Genomic DNA, 20,277 nt, shown 5'->3' with positions numbered 1-20,277 from the left:
CCATAATTATATATATATATACTATGCTGTTGATACACTTTTTTGTACTGTGAGCTTTTAAGTGTCCATGTGACTTATTGTCTAATTCCGTGTTAACTTTTAAGCGGTAAATTTTTAATGGAAGCAGGCCTTTTTCTGTGGATTGGGAAAGCCGCCAACACTGGTTGAATTAGGACAATATGGCAATAAGTCTTCTGAACTCGGAAAAATGACACCAACCTTATTAAGTGTAATGGAATTTTTTTTTAATGATATTTAGAAATGTGGATTGACATTTTAATAATTGCTGAACACTTGCCCAACAATAACAATAAAATTTTACTTTATTGTTAAACGGCAGAAACCAGAAAGATCAACAGTGATTTAAGAGTTTTATGTCAAGAATCAGGGAAAAGTACCTTTTAATTAGTTCAACTGTAATAAAGTATATGTAAAACTGGGCAGCTTCCTTGGAATCGAAGTCCCGAGTCCATACTTTGGTTAAAGCTTTTATGCACTTAAACATTATCTTAGTTATAACTATATGGATTTGATTCCATTTACACATCATCACCCATATCATATGACACAAAATGCAGAAAAAGTCCTTGAATTATGTCCCTTTTGCAAGTTCTGATTAAAGTTTCAATGCCCTGTCACGGTATCTCTTGATTTGAGTCAGACTAGTGTCCCAAATCATCATCCCACACTTGGGTATTAAACACTCCAGTGATAGCTTTAGTTACTTCACTATTAGCATCAAAATAGTGGAGCACACCGACTCCTTTGACACCTCTTGTTTGCATTTTGACTGTCTTCTTTATGGCAGGTATTTTTTTTTATGGAAGTGGAGTGGGGAGAGGGGGCGGAAGGCTTACAACATAAAGTGATAGTTTAACTGGCTACTGTTATATAACTAAAAGAACTACACTGTCATGTTGGACTGAAAATATTGTTTGGAAAGCCAACAAATCTGAACTGTAAGGTTTGCATTACATAGTACGTAACATGTAACGTAGGATCATATTTATTTCATACCACAGTCACACCAGGGGTGCTTTTTTTTAGCATAACAAAACGATTTTGAAGCCAGTTTCCTCACACTTTAAATGTATTATCGTGGATAAATCATAAAACTGTTCAAAAATAAGCCCTCACATCTTCCCTGTAAAACATTCCAACAAAGTCATTCAATTACAAGTTAGAATGTATTTTTCTCATAAAAATCTTAGCTCTTACGTCATTAACACAATAACTCATGAATGATTGATGTACGGTTAGATACTTGCAACCTTTTACACTTGTAAATAAAGTCATGATCTCGTCATTTGCTTGTTTTAGCTTGTAACCATTGTGTACGCATGCGAAAAAAAATTGTACCGTAAACTGCCAAGGAATGCCCCATGTTAATTAAGTTCTGATTCAGAACTTGTAACATTTTAATTGTTAATTTTATCCATTCGACCTTGTGTTTGCAAGTAATTTGTATAATAAAATGTCAGTTGTTTTGAAATTATCTCTGTAAACTCCATCATCATTGTCTAATTTTTATTTGGGAGTACCTTTACAATGGCATAATATAATAATAAATTGCAGGAAATATCAAAAGTAATGATGTTTTTGCTGCAAAACATCAACATTTCAATAACAATATTTTGAATGTTAAGAACACTCAGTTTTCGTATTCTGCAGATTAGAAACAGATTTAATTAGTTCTTGGAGTATATGCATATTTTATATTAAAGGGAGGTAATACATTTAGCATAATTATGTCATATTATGGTAGAAAAAGAAAATATTTTTAATAAAAGATTTATTTACATATTATATTCTTTAGAATAGTAAATAAGATATGTAAGATTAAAGTTAGTTGATTGGCACAAAAAAAAATGTGCACCACAAATATTAATGATTTCACAGTAATTGTAATATAAGGGTTTTTAGAACATTTTTGCAAAAATCTTGAAAATGTTTATGACTTTGGTAATGGCATAGCAATATATTATGATTGCCTATCATTGTTGATATACTGTAAGCATGTGAAAAACATGTAGGCGGAAACAAGACAGATGTGATATTCAATGTTCTTGAAGTATTTATGCACCATTTTGACCTTACTTGAAAACCACTTAATGTGTTGTAAAATGGACAAAAACAGCTTTGAAAATAAAAAGCACAATGTGTTGGCGTTTTTAGCTCGACTATTTGAAGAACAGGGGAGCTATCCTACTCACCCCGGCGTCGGCGTTAGCGTGAGCATGAGCATCACACAAATGTTAAAGTTTGCGTACCACCCCAAATATTTTCAAAGTCCATTGAGATATTGCTTTCATATTTTGCATACTTGTTTACCATCATGACCCCAGTCTGTAAACAGGAGGAGGCAACTCTATCATTATAAGCATTTTGACTGAATTATGGCCCCTTTTCGACTTAGAATATGCTTATTGTAATGTTAAAGTTTTACTCATAGATTATATTATACTATCAAGCACTGAGAATAGTCGAGTGCGCTGTCCACTGACAGCTCTTGTTGTTTTTTTTGCGTTAATGAAACACTGTGTCAGAAACTGAGGAGGCTTTACTTTGATGTATATCGTACATGGTGTAACATACCTATTTTCATTTTTTCTCTCTTCAGATTTTGGTTTTGGTAACTTTTTCAATGGAAAAGAGCCCCTAGCGACATGGTGTGGCAGTCCTCCCTATGCAGCTCCGGAGGTTTTTGAAGGAAAGAAATACGTCGGACCCCAAATTGATATATGGGTACTCAAGCATACTTACATTTGTTATTCAGTTTTGGGGTTTCAGATTCTGAGCTTACTTAAGGTTGCACTTGTCATGCACCAGCAACATTTTGCTTTAACAACAGATTCTTATATCACTTCAATTTCAACCAAACTTCACAAGAATTTTCTCAAAATTGTTCAAAGAATTACATTACATGCGGGACTCTGGTTGATGTGTCAGTGGAAAAGAAAGTCTTTAAAAATCTTCTTAACTGCAAATTATATGCCTTGGGTGACAGTCTACTCAGTTTGTTCCAAGTCATCACAGTTAGAGATTGGTCGCTAGAAGTTCAGGGCTTATGTTCCTAATAATACTGTAGTTAAAAGCTTGAAAATCTTTTTATTTAAACCTGCTGGCCTAATTTCTAACTTAATTGGCAGGAATATTTCTTTGGTGACCCTCTACAATACTCACGGCCTTCTGGGTTCCAGATTATCCGTCCTGCCTTATTTTTCGCTGATCTATCAAGCAGAAATGAGGAATGCTGCTATAAGCCTAGTAGATAGGTTTCTGTGACATTTGATATCTCACATTTTAATCAAATATCGATTGATTTTAAATTCTTGAATTTCAGTAATTTGACAATGGACACTTCCTTCCTTAGGATTTTAACTTAGTCACCATTTAAGGAAGTTCTGCACATTTGATAAATCGAAAGTCAAGTTTTAACAGCATTTATCCGGATACCATAGAATAAAAAGAAAAATTATTCTAAAATATAAATCTTATCCCAAATGCATGTTATACATTGAATTATGTTTGCTCTTTGCAGAGCCTTGGCGTGGTGCTGTATGTGTTGGTATGTGGTGCTTTACCATTTGATGGTCAAAATCTACAAATTTTACGATTCCGTGTTCTCTCTGGAAGGTTTCGGATTCCATTCTTTATGTCTTCTGGTAGGTATATAATAATTTAGACTGTACATGATACTTTTAATTATGTATTATTTATTTCATCAAAAATGATTACAAGGTATCCTTCAAAATAGCATTATTCCCCATTGAAAACTCACTTTGGGTGTAGGGCTCTTTCATGTAAGGAAGCCATCCAGCTGGCTTACAGAATGTAGGTGGATCTAGCTGGCTTACAGAATGTAGGTGGATCTACTCAGGTGCCTGCCCATGCCAGCAGTAATGCCTGGAGAAGCACCTGAAGTCTTCCTCCACCATCAAAATCTGGAGTGCTGTCATGTGACCATACGTAGGAGTGAAGTTTAACCTAACAAAAATAAACTGAAATCGACAGTATAAAGTGTCTGCCAAAAATGTAAAATGTTGTTTTCTGATGAAATATACAGTATCCAAAAGTAGCAATGCAAGTTGTTTTTGATATATCTAGTTGTAACTGTTTAAAGCAAGTTCACAGGTACTTCCTTGGCTTGTTTTGTAGTCGATGACTTCTTGGGAACCTTGCTAATTTAATATACACCTTTTCCCCAATAATGTCTAAGTATACATTGTTTTTCTGTCAAGTCACCTATGACATTAACAGAAACTAATTGTGACCAATGGAAAGAATAACAAAAACATGTTATTTAGCAAAACAGTGAGAAAATTCTTCATCAGTTAACTTATTGAGAGAAACTTGAGATTAAATCGAGGGACATAGAATTCAATTCTTTATGTGTCCAGAGTTACTTAATATTAAAGTTCATTTGGCCAGTCCGTGTCCAGTTATAGTTCATTTATGCAGTCTTTATCATGAATTTTGTCCAGTCTTACTTCATTTGTCCAATAACAGTTCATGTGCACTGTCTTCAGTTCATTTGTCAAGTCAAGTTCATTAAATATTTGTCCAGTTTTAGGTCATATGCACAATCCAAGTTCATTTGTCCAATCTAAAATCATTAAAATTTTGTCCAGTTTCAGTTCATATTGACAATTCCAAATCCATTTGTCCTGTCAAAGTTCATAAAAATATGTCCAGTCAAAGTTCATATGTACAATCCAATTTCATTTGTCCAGTTTAAGTTCATTTGTCATTTATTTAATCTTAATTCATTGATCCTCCACATGAGTTCTATTGTGGTTAGTTGTACTGTATTTTCAGTTCTGTAACAGTTTAATGGAGGAAATGGGGGCAGGCTTACTGTCCATTTTAACACATCTCAGATACTGTTGAAAAATGAAATTACAGACTAACCTGTGTACTGTAAAATCATTTAATTTCGTGGGCATGAAATTTCGTGGTTTTGGTCTAAACGGCAATTTCGTGGGGTTATGAATTTGTGGATTTAAACTTTTGAAATAAAATGAATGGGAGTTTAACGTGTTCGTTGGGGTTAAATTTCGTGGACTGACTCAACCACGAAATCCACGAAAATTAGTTCCCTACGAATATTAATGATTTCACAGTATCAAGACAAGGCTTGGGAGATCAAAATACTTGAATAGCAAGTCTTGTTAGGGGGAAATGCCATACAGAAATGAAACAAGTGATTTTTAAAAACAGTAGGTCTTTGTTCAGACGTGGCCTTTTGAGCGCAAGTTTGACTGTTAATCTAATACTTAATCAATACTTTCTGTTCACAGAATGTGAAAACTTGATACGGCGGATGCTGGTACTTGAACCAGGTAAACGTTACTCAATGGAACAGATTAAAAATCACCAGTGGATGCAGATGGATGGAGGAGCCCCTAAGGCATCTCCACCAAGCCCCATGATGGGGTATGGGCCCAAGGTTGGAGAATACAATGAACAGATTCTGCGACTTATGCAAAGTCTTGGTATCAGCCAACAGAAAACTGTTGAGGTGAGGTTCCTACTGAAATTTTACAGGTTGATCAATTCTGATGTAACATGTTTGGATGAAAAAAAATAAATAGAGGATATTTGTTTGTTTTAGTGTATGATTAAAATATCTTTTACTTTATAGTGACACCATATGCAGTGTGACATATGGTGCTCATGAGTGAGAGGTATTTAAGCCTTACTGGTACTGATGATAAACCCGGACAGATGATAAAGTCGAACACCTTGGAAATATTCGATTGCAATCGGTTATTTATAAAATTGAACACATCATCTAATAGTTTCCACTTACAACACCAACTGGTGTAAACAAAAACAAAATTGGTAAATATTCTGTATAAATGAATGACTTACATAAATTTGTATAAAAAATATTTATCCAAAATTACTTGGAAAGAGGGTGTTTTTTTGCGCATGCTCACTGTCGAAACATGAAGGCCTGACATTTGTTAACTTTTCATTACTTGATCAGGAATGACTGTTGCAGCTTTTTGGGGAAAGTTTCAATATAATAATACCAAGAAAATTTTGTAAATGACAAAGGGTTCGAATTTATCATCAGTCAACGTTCATAAAGTTCCCTTTTTACATACCCCTTTCAGGCCCTCACTTCGTGTGCGTTTGCTTACTAAATATAAATTTGAATTATGTAAAGTTTTCAGCAAAGGTTAAGCTTTATTTTGATACCGACCATTGATTTAAATTTGCAGAAATAAAAAAGTTACAGATAAAAAACCTCATTTTCTGTTCGGGTTTATCATCAGTACCAGTACACGTAAAACGAACAAAGTTTCCTTTTATTTCAAGTGTTTTCAATGGTTTTAACCAAGTAACATTAATTTTACCCGCACAGTGTTGTGTAAATTGCATCATGATGTCTCAATGTCATGACATCACAATGTTGAAAATGTGTTAAGTAGTTATATGGGATTTCTAGATTTCTTTTACAATTTTATACAGTGGAGCTGTTAATGTAGGCCTATATCTTTACTGAAGTATACTTTGGAAAGAATTTTCAGTTCTTTATACCTCACATTCTTTTGCATTCAAGTGTTATTTATTCCTTGCCAGTGAAAAATAAAAATGAGATTTTACTGCTTTAAAAATACTTTAAAATGCCAATGTCATTTCACTGGTATACTCCAGTATTTCATCTAAAAGCATGAAATAAATACCTTTATAGTACGAAAAAAATTTTAAAAAGCAGAGAAAAGCAGTGTTACATAATTAAGGTAGTTCTGCACGTTTGATAAACCGGAAGTGATGGCGTAACGCCATTTATCCGGAAAACGTAGAATAAAGCCTGGATTCGGCGTACGGAAATGAAAATCATTTTATGAAATAATCGAAACCTGTGAGTTAATTTATTACAATGGAACTGTTGCTATATTTCTAAAGTCAAAATATGATATTAAAACATATGACACTTTAGAAAAATCAAAATAATGTCTTAAAATTAGCGTGAAATGACCGGTTCACTTTAATCATAGTCAGATATCTCAAAAATAAGCACACGGACCTGTACATTTTATTTCACCGAATTATAGGCCATGTGTTTATTTACAACTGTGAGAAGTTTCATCAAAATCTACATTGTAAAAAAAATTCCTATTCACGAAAATGCTATGAAAGTTATGATTTTCCCTTAGACTCCTATTATGAAATATTGTATGAGGTCCAATTTTTCCAGATCAGTCTAGCAAAAAATCAAGCACACTACCCTATCTTTTTTATTTGCTGAATTTTCTAGGTATATTCTGAAGTTTTGAAAAATCTAGAGTTTAATCAAATTCTACATTGTAGAAAAAATTTCAATCCAAACGTGCAGAACTACCTTAATGCAGAATTAGATTTTGTTCATAATTTCAGAAGCATCTCATATCAGATGCTTCACTCTTTTTGAAGCATGCTTTTGCCCATATTAGTGATACTTGCCAAAGTTTCATTTTGTCAGTTAGATCATACCAAGAACCAGACATATAAATTTTAGAGCACATTCATTTAAAAAGATTAGGAATGAACAGGTTCACTTGGTCACTGATATCAAATTCTATGCCTCCAAGTCACTGTAGGTTTGAAACCTGCTTAAATCAATATGAGAGGGAAGCAATAAGTCAGCTTGCAGAAAGTTATTGGTTGAACCCAAGTGACAATGCCTGTAGGGACATCTGAAGTCGCCCTCCACCATTTAAAGCTGGAATGTTGATATATGTCGAGAAAAACAAAAGATTTTTTTTTCTGTAATAATTGTCAAAGGTTTGAATAATTTCTTAACGGAGTAGAAAGTTCTTTTGGATCTATTGTTTTTCAATTACTTCACTTTATGGATATAACTTTAGAAATACGCAGTATTAAAAGTAATACCTGTCTAACCATGTTATTGTGCATAATATCTATATGGACAGCTGTTTTTTCAATTTTGTACTTGAAATTTAAAAGCGTTATGGATCTTTAAGACATTATGCCGTTTTTACGTGGTTGATATATCACTGAACTCATTTTACTTTTACTTGACAATATTTTTTCTTGTTTTAAGGCATTAAAGAGTGATGCATATGACCACTATACAGCCATATACTACCTGCTTCTAGAGAGATTAAAAGCTCATCGTAGCAGTTTCCCGGTGGACCAGCAAATAGACTGTCATCGGCGGAGGCCCAGTACCATAGCCGAACAGGCTATTTCACGAGTGGGACCTAATTATCATCAACCACAGTTAGTTGGTTTGAAACAGTTCGGGCAGTCGACGGACAGTGCAATGAGTCAAAGACGCGATAGTTTTATGAGTGAGATAGAAAACGTTCAGATTCCTGGGGTTTCTGTATGCCTTCAGGATGTGTTGTCTCAACCCACTAGTGGTAATACGTCACAAGCAATGACTGGTAGTGTAATTACAACATCGATCGACGAAGGAGTGGAAGCAGATATTATGGATAGTCGCGATAATGACGATATTATTACACATAAGGGTCAGACTTTTGTGAGAGATGGATTTGGGCTAGGTTTGATTCCTAGCTCTGCATTTGGTGATTTTTCACAGTTAAGCAACACAAGTTTAGCATCGCTTGGCACAAATTCGACTGGTTCCCCGTTCACAAGTTTTGACTCTTCATTAGAAGCAGACCTTGTATCTAGTCTTAGTGGTTTTAACAATGTAACATATCCAGTGTCATGTGGGAATACACCAGTAACTGTAGACCCTGCGATGGGTAATATGGTTCAGGCAGGTGGGTGTACTTCTGCCATGATTCAGGGACAAAATACTGAAGACATTACTCATGACAGAAGTCAGAATACATCACCTGTCGATTTCCGAGAAGGTCGGCGAGCATCAGACGGTCTTGTTGCACAAGGTATAATTGCCTTCAGGCAGAGATTAAAAGAAAGCATGAAATGCCAAGGAATGGTTGAATTACGACCAGAACATCAACAGTTGCACAATGTGTATGGGATAAAAATGGCGCCAAGTAGTTTGGTTCAGGATCATACGGAGGACGTGAACTCGCCGGGGCAGCAGTACGTAGGACAAACTGACAACCAGCAGCAGAAAAAAGCGCCCAGACCACTCATGAAGAGAATGAGCTTGCCGTCAGAGACGGTGGATCTTCAGCCGCATAAATTGCTAGCAATAAAACAGAGCTTGCAAGTTGAACAGCAGATGGATCGAGTGGTGAGTCAGGATAGTGTCCAGCAACCAATGTTCGGTGAGAGTTCCAAACCGTTACAACAACAGTTACTGCAGCATCGATTACAGCAGAAGCGCCAGTCGTTCCATCAAAAGAATGTGGGGAATCCCCAACTACACCATCAAATGCAGCAGCTGCAACTAGACAACCAGTTGCCATTGGCGATGTTCCCGACCCAATCTAGTCAACAGTCTTCTTGTGATAGCATGACTGAAATGTTTGTACCACCGCATTGTAGTGTTTCACATAATAATGCTCTAGTCCATACACAAACTGGCGATCCTAGTCTCATAGCTCGACCTCATATCATACGTAAAACATCATACAAACTCGCACAACAGCAGCCGGTTCTGCCTGAATGCCATAATACTAGTGAACTGTTGCCATGGCAACGTGCGATATTGGAAAGAGAAGGCCAGCAGTTGCAAAATCCAAGTGAAATGAGTGTAAATCAAGGTCTGACCATGCAGCCTATGACTGAACTCTCGGGTCGTAGGTCAGGCTACGTGAACTTTGTACAACCGTCTGAGTTTCAGAAACAGCAGGTCCAAAATGAGCCTATTTCAGAATTTGTTGATTTTAATCAATATTCCTTTGACTATGACAGTAGTGGGATGGACACAGCATGTGATCAAGAGTTCTCTCTAGATAGTTACGTGCAGGATGAAAGCGAAATTTCCATAGACCAACAAAATCAGCAGTATGACAACAATATTTCATTTGGTCAAAATTTTTACCAGACCTCTACCCAGCAACCACCATTCAATATGGCTGTTAATATGACTCCAATGGAGGACACAGCTATGGATTTCTCATAGCATTTAGGTTACTCTCTTTTACTACATTATTATGTAAAACAATATTTTACTGATTGATAAAGATCCTTTTTTATTTATTTACCAAGAAAGCAGATTTTTTGTAAAAACAAAGATATCTTTGATTTTTAAAAGTTTTCTGTCTTTTGTTGCACTTTTAAATGTTTTTCAAAATAATTAAATTTTGTAAAGTATGAGAAAACATACATTAAAGGAAATACCTACGTGTCATTAAATGCTATCAAATTACATATCATCAGCATTGAAAGGATTTTTTTTTTGTCTATTTAGATGTAATCTTTTACAACATGCAGATAAATAAGCGATAAAAAATGATAAATCTTAATGGCTTTAAAGCATGAGTATGCGATATTTGCGAAAATTGGTTATGCTGACAGTTTTCACACCGATGAATTTTTACACAAACATATACTATTCATGTAGCATCTGTTACGCATTATTAGATTGAAATTTGATGAATTTGCTCTGCTAATAAGTAAACTGAATTTGCAAACTCATTGTGTTCATGAATACATTTTTATCAACAGTCATCTTGACAAGTTTAGAAGGAAAGGTACTGTCTCATTTGATAGGGTTTTAATTTGTGAGGGGACACAGAGAAAAGGACCATAGTGTAAAATTGTCTGAATTGCATGAGAGTCTTGGTAATTGAACTACATTTTGAAATTTTAATTTAAAAAAATGAAAGTCAAAAGTTCAGACAATATTATTTCTTCTTTGAGAGGAAATATTTGAAGTGTTATCATGTAGAAATAAAAAAAAATGTAAAAAAAAAAAAGCAAACCAGAACGGTCTCTTTTTCATGTGACAACTCGCATTCTATAGTGCTACATGACAGTTACTCAGATTTTGTACCTCAGTCAGATAGTTATTATAATTAGTGGAATTCTTTATGTTAAAATATTTTCAAGGCCCTTATTCATCAGCATTCTTAGTTTAAAGTTTAGACCATGTAAAATCTTTTATTTTTAACTAGACTATAAAAAAAAAAAATTATGAGATATATGTAGAGCTATCACACTTCTCCCAGCGGCTGTGTCTTTAATTTTTGGTACATTTTCACTATATCTCTGTTTTAACAGAAAGGATTGTTTTAACAGAAAGGATTTGATTGAAACTTAAAATTGTTCAACTTTAAACACCCCAACCACATCATATGACAGGACACAAGGTCCATTACTCTGGCAACAGTATTCCATTGATAATTCTAGCTTCCTCGGATATACCCTTCCACACTTTTCCAGTGTTGAAGTAGTCAAGTGCTCTGCCTCTTATGAAAGCACCTTTTTTGTGCCATAATCACTGATTTTGGCAACAAACAGAGCATTTATATTAGAACCTACTATGATGTAAAGCCATTCACAGTTTCCAGAAGAGAAAATGATGGACTGCAAACAAAATGAAAACAATTATTGACGCTTTGAGGTCAAAGTCTGAAATTTAGACTTTGAATGTTGATGAATACGACCCCACTTTAAAATGTCTCTGTTTATGTACATATATATATTTGTGTCAAAGATGTGTATCAAAAAAGCAGATGTGTCATGCTGTATATTTTTCGTAACAATAATATAATATAGCCATATCATTACTTCTAGTTTAAAAGTAACATTTGGTCTACAAACAAGTCATTCTTTACTTTTCCAGTGGCAAAGTAGATTCTTTTTTTTTTTTTTTTTTTTTTTTTTTTTTTTGGAAGGTATGTTTAATTTCACTGTAATTGAGTTTTTTTTGTAAAATCTTGGCCAATGAATTTGAATAATTTTGTAAAATTGTGCAAAACACCAGTTGGCATAACTGGAACTATTTCAGTCTGCTAGATGTGCAGTCTGAAAAAAATTAGTAAAATAATGTGACCTGGATGACTTGTTATCTACTCTAAATCTGTAGTCAAGTGTTGCTAAGTAAACTTGAAGTTTATATTTCTGTTGCCAAATTTCTAGTCGAGGAGATTTCAGAGTTCTTATAATTCTTTTAGTGTCGAAATTTTTGTATTTATTTGTACAATATTACTTCTTTTGATATATATTTTGTATAGAATGTTTGCACTAAAGTGTAATTTTTTTCTCTCTTTCAAACATTGTCATTTATTTCTCTATTCTTCATGGCTTTTTGAATTTTTCGTATTTTCTTGAAAGGAAAACGAAAAGTGTTGTTTTCAAAATGGGATTAAATTGGAATATAATGGACAAAACTTGAAAATAATTTTCAGTCAAATAAAAGCCTGCTTTGCTGAATAGGGAGAGCGCAGATATACAGATCGCAGGGTCGTGAGTTCTATCCCTTGGTGAGGCGTATATACTCCTTGACTATTTGATAAAAAGACATTGTATCTGAAATCATTCATCCTACACCTCTGATTCATGTTGGGAAGTTGGCAGTTACTTTGGGAGAACAGGTTTGTACTGGTACACAATCCAGGAACACTGGTTAGGTTAACTGCCAGCCATTGCATAACTGAAATACTGTTGAAAAAGCGGTATTCAACCCAAAACAAACAAACAATATGTTTGCATCAGATCTTTACTAAATAGCCATTGCTTTATCAGTTTGGCACATTTTAATCTAGGTCCTTAGTTATGGTCCAAGTTTGCGTTAATTCTTATCTCTTTCCCCTCTCCTCTGTTGGTTCAAAACCCACTTAGGACAATAATTCTTCAGCCAAGCAGGCTTGCAAATGGTTGATGGTTTGAGCTTAAGAGAATGCCTCTGTCTGTAATAATGTCTGATGGGGCATTTAGCATCTTCTCCCACAATGAAAATTTTACAAATCGCTGTAAGACCTAATTTGTGTTGCTTTGACTTAAAACCTACTAAAACAAATTAAAAAGAATCATAAGATGTAGTCTTGAGTAATATTCAGTTTGGAATTGATTTTTATTTTGATATGAGTTTTATTCCATGCTTAGATCATTCCTTTGGCTGCTTTTTTGCTTTCATTTTATTATTTATTTATTAAGCTCTGATGCTCTGTGTGTGTTTGAAATGTAACTGAGTGTGAATGAATTAAGTGTTAAGAATTTTAGGTCAGTAGATAGATTCTGATGTGATTATTTTCATGAAGGAAGCTTGTCTGTCATAGTCCTTTCTGTAAATGTTGAACACAGGACGAATATGCATCAACGTTTGATTTTTGGAACTTGGGCCTTAAAGCGGCAAATATTCAGTTTATAAAAACTAGGTTTATAGTAAATTGATGCTGATAAAATTTTGCAGAGTTGTCTGTCGCTGCAGATTGAACATTCATGTCAAGTTTCATCAGAATCTGTAATTAGTTACCAATCTCAGATTTAATATCTTTATGAATATAGACCCTTGTCATTAGAGTCCACAAAGTTAACTCAATAGATAAAACACTTTTCTTTAAAATAGATCTTAGGTGGAAATCCTGGGTAAAGTTCTTTGTTATGATAATATGAATTCTTTTTTTATAATAGTATGGTTCTCTTGTAATTCTGGAAAAAAACAATAAATAATCATTTACATATTTAAATGCCATTGGATATACACTTTATAGTAATGTCATCATTGTTGAGACTGTAATAAACTACATATAAGATTTAACTAATGACAATACATCCTTCACCTCTGAATCATGTGGAGAAGCTGTCAGTTACTTGTTGAGAGCATGTTAGTACTGGTAAGAACTCCAGAAAGATGCATTCAATTTATTCTGTTAACAAACAGTCATACATATGACTGAAATATTGTTGCAAAATGATGTTACTCCCACAAAGTATTTCTGAATTATGTTTTTGATGAATAAGGGAGCGCCATTAGTAAGTGACCTGTACGCAACTTGATGTTATCTCTTCCCTCCCACTTCACTCAAATATGACAACATTTTACGATAGATTTCTGAGTTCGTAAGATACCATAAATTTTGCTAGATCACCTACTAAGATATTCAAATGTCTGTCAAGTGCTTTTTGCACTTTGTTTATACACGCGTCCAAAAAGGTCATCTGAACTAGGTCGTTAAAAATACAATGGTTACTTAACTTAAAACTTGAAAACATCCCAGATAAGTCACTTATCGTGATATTTTCTCTTTTTTTTTTCTTCTCTTTTTCTTTCAAATATATTTTTCTTATACATGTTACAGTCGGACCTATATATATATATATATATATATATATATATATATATATATATATATATACACACACTACAGTAGTGAGAGCCAGTAGTGGTCATTCTTGCAAGGTAGTCATTATTCAAACGTGTCCTACAAATTGTTAAGTCCTGTAGGAAAATGATGGTCTGTAGGGCTGAGGTGGTCACTGGTCAATGTGTTGTCTTCAGTACATGTTTGACTATATTTTGGCAAACTCTAAGGAAGATGTCCTAGAAATTTGCAGAAATTCTGAGAATGAAAAAGGTATAGGATATTAGGTGTTTTTTTTGTTGTTGTTTTTTTTGGAAATATTCAACCCGCTATACAGCAGAGATACTGCTTAAAAGAATTATTAATCAATGAATTGAAAGAAAAAGTGCATTTTTTTCCTTATTAGATCATTTAGACTTATGAATTACATACATTTTTTTTTTTTTTTGACTAGAGTAAAATTGAAAAAATCAACGTTGATCAATTTCTGTTTTTGAATATGACAACATATATTAGAATGACTTCACACACTCGATATGAAATTTGCACGTCGGTATTGAAAAGTATTAATGTTTAAGGTGATATTGTAACTTTGCAGAGTTTAGGAATAGATTAATAAACTATTCTTATTTGTTTTGTCTCGGTTGGTTATCGATAAACTTGTAAACGGTTTCTAGGCAACAGTTTGTGTAGATTTTGTGTAAATGTTGATCAGTCTTTTAGTGGAATACATAGTTTCAGCACATAAGCAGTTTTGAAAATACTTACGGTAATTATTATTTCACAAATGTTGTTCTGTTTGTTCATGTAACATACTAGTCCTGGTCATTGTGATAAAAGTAGTTTTCCTGTGTTTCAAGTACATGCAATTGACGTGTAGATTTTTAGATTATGCACCTACACAAACACACAATCAAGCCTCTGACAATGATTGTTCAGTGTCATTTAGACGTTTGATTTGTACACTTTTTTTTTTTGTGATAAAATCATTGTTAGACAAACATATGCAAGTGATGTTACATATCTGTTGTTATAGTATATATTCGTTATTGTTAGTGAGATCATTATAACCCTTAGCCTGTTAAATTTCTAAAATGAACTGGTTCATCATTCAATTTGGGCAGCACCACTTATTATTCAAAGGGGTGTTCACTGAAAATTTACTGACTGAATAGCGAACAGTGCAGACCATGATCTTGGTCTAACTAAACTGGTTGCAAAGGCAGAATCACTTGCTGGCAGCAGGTTGAAAGTTAAGTACGGGGAAGCCTCCGTGGCCAAGTGTTTGAGGTCGCTGACTTTAAATCACTTGCCTCTCATCGCTATTGGTTGAAAACCTCACTTAAGAGTGTAGAAGTCAAGTGAAGAAGCCATCTAGCTGGCATGCAGCAAGTCATTGGTTCTCTCCCGGTGCCCACGCATGCTTGAAATAATGTTTGAGGCACCTGGAGTCTTCCTCCACCATCAAACTTTAAAATAATCTTTTAAAGATAAACACCTTCAACTTCTTTGTAGGATCTTAATGTATAATAAGCTGTCCAGTTTGTATCCATGTTTTTGCATTGTGGTTTAGTGTTTTAGAAATTAAAGTGCAAACAGTGTTGTAAGAAGTAAAAACTAAAATACATTCTGTTTAGCATTTTAAGAAGCAGAGAATAAAATATAGTCTGTTTAAAATGGTAAGAAGTAAAAACTGATAGGCAATCTGTTCTGAATTGTAAGAAGTGCAAAGCAAAATGTACAGGCTGTAAAGTATTGTAAGCATTAAAACTAAAATGCAATCTGTTATGAACTGTAAGAAGCAGAATTTAAAATACACCATGTGCTTTAAGAAGTAGATGTTTTTAACTGCAAACTGTTTCTATTTAAAAGAAGCAGAAAAAAGCTAAGATTTTTAGAATTAAAAATATATGATAAATTCAATGCAGTCTGTTTATAATATAAGAAGTAAAAAAAAAAAAATGAAAATTGTTTGCTGGGTTTGCATAGACCTTGAAAAAGCTAGACCTTCAAAACTCAATGAACTTTACTAAAACCTTAATGAAAGCTGGAAAGTTACTTGCATTTTGAAGTAGCAAGTAAAATGCAAAATGTTAAGAATTGTAAGAAATAAAAATAAAATGTAGACACTGTGTTGCACCAATCATAGTTTAAAGCTGGAGTATAGTTACACATTTTGGGCACATACTGTATTTGTAAAAGAAGAAACTCAACATCATGTTGGTATTACTGAAAATATTCACAATTTTATGTAGTCCGACATAAATGAGTGAATGTATGTTTATTTGCTGCTAATAATAAGCAGAATAGAAATTTAGTTTTCTTTTTTTTTTTGTGAAGTAATGAAGGGAATTCTTGGACTTATAATTTCTGTTCTGAGACAGGGTTTTCTTAACAGTTCTTGCTAAAATTAAGAAGAAATTATACTCAGGTGAAAAGCATATCCAGAGATTCTTGTTTCGCAAATCCGAGAAAAAACACATTTTGGATGTTTTCTTCCACTTTTCTGCTTTTATGTACTGCTTTGTAGGAAAAATCATAGTAGTCGTATACTAACAATTAAATTCAATATAGATATCTTTATGATATCCAGTTTTATAGTCGGGTCCAAAGCCCACCCACTAAGTTCAATAGGGTGAACGCAGATCTACGGATTGTGGGATCTTCAGGAGTTAGATCCTTGGGCATGGTTCTCTAGTGATTTGATAAAAGACATTATGTCTGAAATCATTTTTCTTCCACGTCTGATTCTTGTGGGGAAGTTGGCAGTTACTTGTAGAGAACAGGTTTGTACTGGTACAGAATTCAGGTTCACTGGTTAGGTTACCTTTCTGCTGTTACATAACTGTTACACCCAGAACAAGCAAAATCTGATCTGATCCATAGGGATACAGCAGAGTTCTTTGACTTGTCTAAAAGCTCTTGCTTCTGGTTGTTTTAATTAACCCTTACCCTGCTAAATTTCTATAATGAACTTGTCCATCTTTAAATTTGGACAGTACCATTAACTGTTAAAAGGGGTATATACCAAAAAGTTACTGACTGAATGGTGAACAGTGCAGATCATGATTAGACTTGCCTGATTTGCACTGGTCGCAAAGGCAGAATCAGTCGGGTTCAGCATGATAAGGGTAATGTTTTTGAATTGGCCAATGTGTGTGTTAAGTCTGAACCTCAAACTCTCAAGGCTTGTTCTTCACTTCAAAATAAAATAGTTAGAAGACGTCTCACTTACTTTAGTTTGTCATATTGGGAAAATCATGTAAGCTGAGTTATGATCCAAATGTAGAGTGCTATTACTAGCAGACCAATTTCCATATGTTCATTGAAAACTTGTTAGATAGTTATCTTTAGCATATTTTGTCATGCAAAATATAAAAATGTTACATTTTTACTGTTTCTTTCATTTTCAAACATTCATTCTATGGCTTGACAACAAATATCTTAATAATTGCATTGTCATGTGTAAGAGAGCTTTTAATCATGCTAAAAATTGAGATATGTAGACACTCATTTAGGTGATATCTTTGAAATAGTTTATGAAGGGGGCCACTATTATTTTTTTCCAAAGTAACTCTGTGTAAGACTAGTGCAAAAATGTACTCTTATATACAATTAGAACATTTAGCTGGACTATTCTATACATTTAGAACATTTAAATGTACTCTGATATACATTTAGAACATTTAAATGTACTCTGATATATATTTAGAACATTTAAATGTTCTTTGATATACATTTAGAATATTTAAATGTACTCTGATATACTTTTAGAACATTTATGTGTACTCCAATGTACATTTAGAACATTTTAATGTCTGTAATTTAAATGAACTCTTACATACATTTAGAACATTTAAAGAACATTTAAATGTCTGAAATGTACATTTAGAACATTTAAATATACATTTACAACGTTGAAATGGACTGCAGTATACATTTAGAACATTTAAATATACATTTACAACGTTAAAATGGACTGCAATGTACATTTAGAACATTTAAATATACATTTACAACGTTAAAATGGACTGCAATGTACATTTAGAACATTTAAATGTTCACTTACAATCATTTAGGATAAGGTAGTAAACCAAGTTGTAGAAACAATAGTTAACAGATTTGTATAGTCAAAAGTAGTCTACAAAAACTGTTTTCTGTAATATCCCCGACAACTCAAACATTCTAAAACATCCTAACAAGACTTCAAGATTCTAAAATAAACTTAGCATGTAGTAATATCTTCACAGAAATAAAAATTCTAAGGTAGTCTAGTAGACCCAAATATTCTAGAACAATACCTAGAGTCAAGCACATTCTGAAATATCTCCTCAAACACAAATGTTCTATAGAACTGGTAATATTCACCTAACAAACTCGGTGACTTTAAAATTCCAAACAAAACTCAAATATTCTATTATATCTTCTCAATACTTTAAGATTTTTAAGTAGTTTCATAAGATTTATTAAATTTAGGTATTCAAAAAATATCTTCACAGACTGAGATTCTGATGAAGTGTCAGCAATCTCAAAATATTCTAGATTTTTGTCCCGGAAGTTGATTTTCTAAAATTAAATACATGTATTCTAAAATAGTTAAAAATACCTTCACAGATTCCTAAATGTTCTCACACTCTGACATTTTAAATAGTTTTCCCATATCTTAAATATTCTGTAATATGACCACAGACTCAAATATTCTAAAATTTCCTCCCAGGTATTGAGATCCTTAAATAATCTCACAATCTCAAATATTGTATTACCATATTAACCTCAAACTAGGATATTCTAGCATATCTACACAGACTTTGAGATTCTAGAATAGTGTGACAGTCTCATATTCTAGAATATTCTAGCATATCTACACAGACTTTGAGATTCTAGAATAGTGTGACAGTCTCATATTCTAGAATATTCTAGCATATCTACACAGACTTTGAGATTCTAGAATAGTGCGACAGTCTCATATTCTAGAAAATCTTTACTAGTCAAACAGATTTTTCTTTTTTGAAGTGGTCATGGTCAGGTTGCTTTTAATGTTTGTTGAAATTAGTTCTATATTTAAATATGAATATATTACTGCTAGGCTATTTAACATTGGTCTGTAAGATTTTGCAGAATATTTGGACAAATACCCATTTGAAGAAACATATAGGAGGAGCTGATAGGCGAGACAGATATGTTTTTCAGATAAGTACGAGTCCAGATAACCATGTATTATACAGGACAGTGTTGAATAATCTTTATTCTATGCAGATTTTTCTCACTTGAAGGGAAACAGTCAGATTGACATAATTCCATGTTTAGACAAAAACATTTATTGATGTTGATATTTGTGCAGATTTGTCGACAGATTTAAGCTGTTTACTTAACGAGATTCAAATCATTTACGGTCACATGGTACAAATGCGACTTTCTGATTGGAGGGAGAAAAATAGGTATAGAGTAAAATAATATAATGTATATTTCACACTATTTACTGGTAGATGTAGGTTTAGTTTTGTTAAATGTTGTAAAGTCAGTCGGTAGGTGCAAATGTGAAAAGATAATAATTGTAAAGTTGCATTTTTTTCTGATTGTTAAATACTATAGTGTAATAACTATACTGATGCATTTGTTATTATGTTATGACATTTAATGTTATTAAGATAAAAGTGCTACAGAAATATATTGTTGACAAACATACAGTGTTGATTTTCTTTATGAACAGTGATTATAGAATGCAGCCATTATTTTATGGACAGTGATGATAGAATACAGAGTTGAATTCCTTCATCAGTGATACTAAAATACAGTGATGATTTTCTTTATGGACAGTGACAGTAGGGGTGTGTTGGTCTTCATCCAAACTTACTCCATCCATTTATAATACAATGAACTATTATCCCCCTCTGCAGGTGGAAGAAGAAAGTTGATGTCTACATCATACCATGCATCCTCCCATCCAGAGCCATTGCTATGTCAAAGCACGTTTGAACAAGTTTCCCTTACAGAAGAAAAAGGCCTGCTGCGTACTCTTGCTGTGTACGTACAGCGTATATGATGCGGACATGATGTGTACTGAAGTCAATAGTACGCAGGATATACACCGCACATACACCGATAGTACGTTTGTAGTACACTTTTG

The 20,277-nt window shown here is 33.4% G+C and overlaps 1 protein-coding gene across 1 annotated transcript in view; it reads left to right on the top strand.

Annotated features, from left to right (window-relative positions):
* Nucleotides 1–19,833, top strand: part of LOC123560906 (serine/threonine-protein kinase SIK2-like) — a 33,832-nt gene extending 13,999 nt beyond the window's left edge. The window contains exons 4-7 of the mRNA XM_053552426.1: nt 2,621–2,745; nt 3,542–3,665; nt 5,301–5,521; nt 8,057–19,833. Of these exons, the coding sequence (XP_053408401.1) occupies nt 2,621–2,745; nt 3,542–3,665; nt 5,301–5,521; nt 8,057–10,024 (2,438 nt within the window). The 3' untranslated portion in view covers nt 10,025–19,833. The remainder of the gene's footprint in view (nt 1–2,620; nt 2,746–3,541; nt 3,666–5,300; nt 5,522–8,056) is intronic.
* The last annotated feature ends 444 nt before the right edge of the window (nt 19,834–20,277 follow it).

The sequence above is a fragment of the Mercenaria mercenaria genome, chromosome 10 (assembly GCF_021730395.1).
Source record: "Mercenaria mercenaria strain notata chromosome 10, MADL_Memer_1, whole genome shotgun sequence".
Classification (NCBI taxonomy): Eukaryota; Metazoa; Mollusca; class Bivalvia; order Venerida; family Veneridae; genus Mercenaria; species Mercenaria mercenaria.
This window is presented reverse-complemented; position numbering and strand designations above follow the sequence as displayed.